This window comes from Microtus ochrogaster, unplaced genomic scaffold (genome assembly GCF_000317375.1).
Source record: "Microtus ochrogaster isolate Prairie Vole_2 unplaced genomic scaffold, MicOch1.0 UNK101, whole genome shotgun sequence".
Lineage (NCBI taxonomy): Eukaryota > Metazoa > Chordata > Mammalia > Rodentia > Cricetidae > Microtus > Microtus ochrogaster.
Window position 1 is genome coordinate 971187 of NW_004949199.1, and position 6224 is coordinate 977410.

At 35.9% G+C, this 6224-nt stretch overlaps 1 gene segment (V, D, J or C); it reads right to left on the bottom strand.

The window, feature by feature from the left end:
- Window positions 1–3907: 3907 nt before the first annotated feature.
- Window positions 3908–4362, bottom strand: LOC101998121. The segment is given in 2 exon segments: window positions 3908–4233; window positions 4320–4362. Coding segments are annotated over 2 exon segments (369 nt in total).
- Window positions 4363–6224: the final 1862 nt, after the last annotated feature.

Consider the following 6224-nt stretch of genomic DNA (forward strand, 5'->3'; position numbering starts at 1 on the left):
ACACAGGACTTCCAACAGTCTCAAAAAAGGAAGAAGAAATATCAGAAATATTTTTCCTCTCGAATTTCTTATATAATATTTACATGATTTCCTGCCAAATAGTAATAAAATGATCCATAGTCACTGAAATTTTTAAAAATGTCCTAAAGAAGAAATATTTTTTTCGTTAAAGAAATTCCGGAGGCATCACAATCCCTGACTTCAAACTCTATTATAGAGCTACAGAACTGAAAACAGCCTGGTATTGCATAAGAAAACAAAGGAGGACAAAGGGACCTGAATAGAAGACCCAGATATTATTTCACACACCTTTGAACACCTGATTTTTGACAAAAAGCATAAATTATCAAATGGAAAAAAAAGCATATTTAACAAACGGTGCTGGCATAACTAAATATCAACATGTAGAAGAATGAAAATAGATCCATATCTATCACCAGCACAAAGCTCAAGTCCAAATGGATCAAAGACCTTAAAATAAAGCCATCCACACTAAACCTCGTAGAAGAGAAAGTGGGAAGTAAACTTGAATGCATTGGCACTGGAGACCACTTCCTAAATATAACCCCAGCAGCACAGACACTGAGAGAAACAATTAATAAATGGGACCTCCTGAAACTGAAAAACTTCTTTAAAGCAAAGGATATGGTCAAAAAGACAGAAAAACAGCCTACAGAATGGGAAAAGATCTTCAACAACCCAACATCAGACACAGGGCTGATCTTCAAATTATACAAAGAAATCAAAAAATTGGTCATCAAATAACAAATAGTACAATAATAAATGGAGTACAGACCTAAATAGAGAACTCTCAACAGAGTAATCTAAACTGGCTTAAGATGCTTAAAGAAATGTTCAACATCCTTAGTCCTCGGAGAATTGCAAATCAAAAGAACTCTGAGATTCCATCTTACACCTGTAAGAATGGACAAGATCAAAAACACTGATAACAACATATGCTGGAGAGGTTGTGCGATAAAGGAACACTTCGGCATTGATGGTTGGAATCAAGCTGGTACAGCCACTTTGGATGTCAGTATGGAGATTTCTCAGAAAATTAGAAAACAACCTTCCTCAAAATCCAGTAATACCACTTTTGTGTATATAGCCAAAGGATGCTCAATCGTGCTACAAGGACATGTGCTCAGCTTTGTTCATAGCAGCATTGTTTGTCACAGCCAGAACCTGTAAACAACCTTAATGACCCTAGATCAAAAAATGGATAAGAAAAATGTGGTACATTTACACAATGGAGTACTACATAGCAGAAAAAAAAAACAATGACATCTTGAATTTTGCAGGAATATTGATAGAGCTAGAAAACATTATTTTAAGTGAGGTAACCCAGACACAGAAAGACAATTATCACATGCATTCACTCTTAAGTGGTGTTTAAACATAAAGCAAAGAAAACTATCCTCCAAATCACAATCCCAGAGAACTTAGACAAAAATGAACACACTAAGAGTAACATACATAGATCTAATCTACATGAGAAGTAGAAAAAGACAAGATCTCCTGACTAAATTGAAATAATGGAGAGTTTTGGGAGAGGATTGAACGGGAGGGGAAAGACAGAAGGGAAGTAGAGGAAAATGTAGAGCTAAATAAAAATGAATTAAAAAAGAAGTTGAGCAAAATCCTACACTTCAATCCTGCATTCAGCATACATAACAATTTCAAAATGTGTTACAGAGAATGGGAATGAGGGTATTTTCATTACATGAATAGTAGATGTAGGTCAAGTACGCATGAAAGTATACCCTTTGAGTGGCAAACTCTAAGAAAAATCTCACTACCCATCAGTTTAATCTGTGACTTCAATACAGTATAAACAAATCCCTATCCAAATGCAGCGTATAACCAAATGCAAGGATTCCTTTAAGAATTACTTATTATCAAATTGTAGGGTAAGGAGACTTCTAAACAGTTGCCCAATAGTTTTCCAGTCCTCATATGGTTAATGGCCAAAGTACCCAAGCTGATATTAAAAGCTTGGAATAAAGTTTCTGAAAATAATGCTTCAATAGGGAATGTTCTGATTATAGATAGAACTTTTACGGCCCTTCGTGACTCTCTTGATTGTATAAAACAAGTGTTATTCAGGAAGAAGGACAGTAAAGAAGGTGATTCTTTCTTGTTTCTTTTAGTCATAAGAAGCTCCATGTTTAAGGTTCTAACACTTCTCATACTATTACTGATTTGATAAAACCATGGCAAAATATTTGCACAGAGGAGCATGACACTCATATTATGTCAGTATCCTTGTGTTCCCATATGTGTTTCAAATGTGTGTGTTTGTATTGGAGGAAAATGTCCATTTCTACAATATTTGAAAACAAAACTTGCTACTTAAAAATCAAAGTAAAAAAAAAAAAAGAAACTCTCTCAAAAACACCTCCAAAATATGAAACTGATTTTCACTGTTCTTGTTGATGTTCATCTAAAACTGGTGAAAGACACAATCCAGCTTCAGAAATGTGAGGAATGAGCACAACCCAGGGCTGCTGAGGACAGAATCCCTGTTCTTACATTCAATCTGAGCTTGGAATCCCACTATTTTTTTTCACAAGGCCATCCTTAAAATTGAGGATAGTCTGTAGGTCTTGGTTGGCATTGCTGGATGTCCATCCAGTACTTCATTTTTAGAAATCTTATATTTGAGTTGTTACTTCTTTCTGAATATCTTTAGGCTGTGGTTTTCCATGATGGTGACAGAAATTTTTAATGGAGAGGCACATGTTTAGAGCAGGCTCTGAGGGACTGCAACAACTCTGCATGCTGTCCCACCTTGTTGGTAAAATTATGATAGTTTGGGGATTATTAATATCAGACAATATTTATCACACTTGGTTTGTTTAAATTTTTCTAATGTTCATGAAGAGTTTGACAAAAATATCCCAGAATTTAATATAAGTCTTGTTAACTGAATGGAGTGGTTGTTCATGTAAGTGGTGGTATGATAAGATTCCATTTACACTGTTGATTTTATTTTAGTTACATAAGTGAGGCACTAAGTTTCAGGCTTTATATTTGGGTTAGAATTACATTCCTCTAATAATATTGAAATGAAATCACTAATCAATTAACAATCTCTCAAGGTGAGGTCCAAGTATATCTAAAGACAAACTTTTCAGTTTTCTTCTATGTCAGAGGTGGATCCTTATCTGTCACATTTAAATATATTAATAATCAATTTGAACATGAGTATTTATTTGATATGATGTTTTAAATTCTATTATCAATTGTTATATTTTCTTGCACAAAATATTTTGCCTTTGCAAGTCAGTTAATATTGACAACAGAGTTATTATATCCATTCCCTCCTACACACGTGACACCAGTGCATACCCTGCTGTGCATTGCAAAGTTGGTAATACAGCAGTAGTGATATGTAGAACCCAAAACACAGTATGTATCATTCTGTAGGCATCCCAGCAACTGGTTTGTGTGAACAGACTAGGATGTGCTCCAACATACAGAGAGGAGTGTGTAAATAATCAAAAGTGGAATCACAGTTGTTACAGGAAAATTACTGTCATGTGAAACCTGCTGAGTTTCAAAGAACTACTATCATTAAAACATATTCCTACAACCAGAAAGATGGCTCTGTTGGTAAAGGCTTCATCCACATTCAGAATGACATGAAGTACTGTCTTGTACCTTGTCTTCAGTGACACAGTTAGAAACAAATAAATGTCTCTTCACAAAACCAACATATTTCATAATCAGAGAGAGGAGTGGAACTCTATCTTCTCTGTTCTTAGGCAGTTAGAAGAAAAGCAAGAGAAAACCAAGTGTTTTTCTTTCTCTCCCTGCAGTTTTAAAGTTCCTGAGATCAGTTAGAGCTGAGCGCCCCCTGCTGGTCCAGAGGTCCTCTACAGGGAGGTTTGTGTCTGGGCTAATGCTAAAGTTCCCTCACTGTGTCTCTTGCACAGTAATATGTGGCTGTGTCCTCAGTGGTCAGAGAGTTCAGCTGCAAGAAGTACTGGTTCTTGGATGTGTCTCTAGTGATGGAGGTGCGGCTCTTAAATGACGGGTTGTAATTAGTACTACCACCATAACTTATGTACCCTATCCACTCAAACTTCTTCTCTGAGGACTGTCTGATCCAGCTCCAGTTGTAACCAGTGGTAATGGAGTAACCGGTGACAGAGCAGGTGAGGGACAGTGATTGTGATGGCTTCACCAGGCCAGGTCCTGACTCCTGAAGCTGAATCTGGGACAGAATTCCTTCAGACAAAAAAAAAAAAAGAATTCTGTCAATCACATGTTGTCAGAACCCCACATGAACACATGTATGAAGAGGAAACACTCACCAGGAAGGGCTGTCACCAGGTAAAGAAGATCAAACAGTTTCATCTTCTGGGATACACCTCCTTTTCTGCAGAGGTTGGCCTCCTGTGAGAGATGTGAGCTCCCACAGTACAGGATGGGATTTAACATAGAGCTAGAAGATACATTTGCATGAGGGAAGTAAGGCTAGACTTTATAAATTGGAGGTGGATACCACCCTACTTGGTTATTACAATACGGTTAACAGTGTCTCTGACTTCCTACAGATAGAGTCTGGAATAAGAGAGCATGGGTACTAAACTCATCATAGTAACCACATCTTGGCCTGAACCCACATCTGCTTGCTAGCCCACCCTCCCCACCAAATTATTCTGTTTCTGTATTTTAAGGTCACAACTCAGTGCAACCTTCTGTTCACACTACATTTCCTGAGCTCTTGATTTTTGATTAGTATGCCCACACTGCTACTAATGTTTTATCCCCTTTCTTACCCATGAGATGGGATTCTGATGTTTAACAATTTTTGCACACTTTAAATATGTATTATTCTCACTGGTTACCAAAACACTGACTGGTATACATGTGTGTAGGAAAGATGGTGCAGGACAATCAGATTAGGAGAATTCTGAGAAGATGTAGGGCAGAGTTAGAAGAGGTCACCAGAAGATGCAGAGAGTACAGGATGGAGGAGAGGTAAAGACAAGAGCTATTTGGCAACATATAGAATCATGGAAATGTTTTAATATAAAAGTGAGTAACAATCCAGTGATATTGGCCAAAAATTTAAATTTTTATTAGTTCTCAATTTATGTTATTTGTTTACGGGCAGACTAGAGAAAGAAAAGTCTGCCTACAAGTTTCCATCTTTCCTATAAAATTTGACCATTGACGTATTGTTGTTGTTGTAAAGGGACCACACCTAATTCTTAATACATCCATTTTGTGGAATGTAAGCACATTCTGATAGAAGCAGCTGAGAACTCTTAACACCATAGATTTGACAAAGACATCTTTTGTAGTAATGAATGTCCCAAGATCTCTCACTCTCAGAATATTGTCCCACCCTAGGTCTCTATATTTGTTCCAATCTGCTGCAGGAGAAAGCTTCTTAGCTAATGGCTGAGTAAGCTACTGATCTTTATGTGTAGCAGAATGTTATAGGGAGTAATTTTAATATAATCTTATTTTTTTAAAGAATTATATTTCTTTTTAATTTTAGTTTCCTAAATTATATATTTTTAGATATTGGTCCTTCAGTTAGTGTAAAATTTGGGGTCTATGTCTTTGAAAACCCTTAATGCAAAGCAGATATTGTGGTTGCAGGGAATTGAACTCAGGAAACATGGAAGAGCAGGCTGTATTCTTCAACCACACAATTAGACTTCTTGACACATATGTACATATAAGTAGCTATAACTGAGGTCAATATGATACACAAAGGCTATCAAACACACACACACACACACACACAAATTAAGACAGAGATAGAGGGAAGAAAGATTGGTAAATTTAACTAAAATTTAACAAGTCATGAATTTTATAGGGAATGAGAGTTGGATATGGGAAAAGTTTAAGTGGTGAAAATTTTTCCTGATTTTAGTGGAATGACTTTGATATTTTCTCCATTTAATTTGATATTAGCTGTTGGCTTGCTATATATTGCTTTTATTATATTTAGGTATGATCCTTGTATCCATAACCTCTCCAAAACCTTTATCATAAAGGGGTGTTGAATTTTGTCAAATGATTTTTCCGCATCTAATGAAAAGATCATATTTTTTTTCTTTCAGTTTATTTATATTATTGATTACATTGATAGATTTTTGTATGTTGAACCAGCCCTGCATCTCTGGAATGAAGTCTACTTGATTGTAATGGATAATTTTTTCTTTTTTTTTGTAATTATACAGAATATTTAATAATTCTTT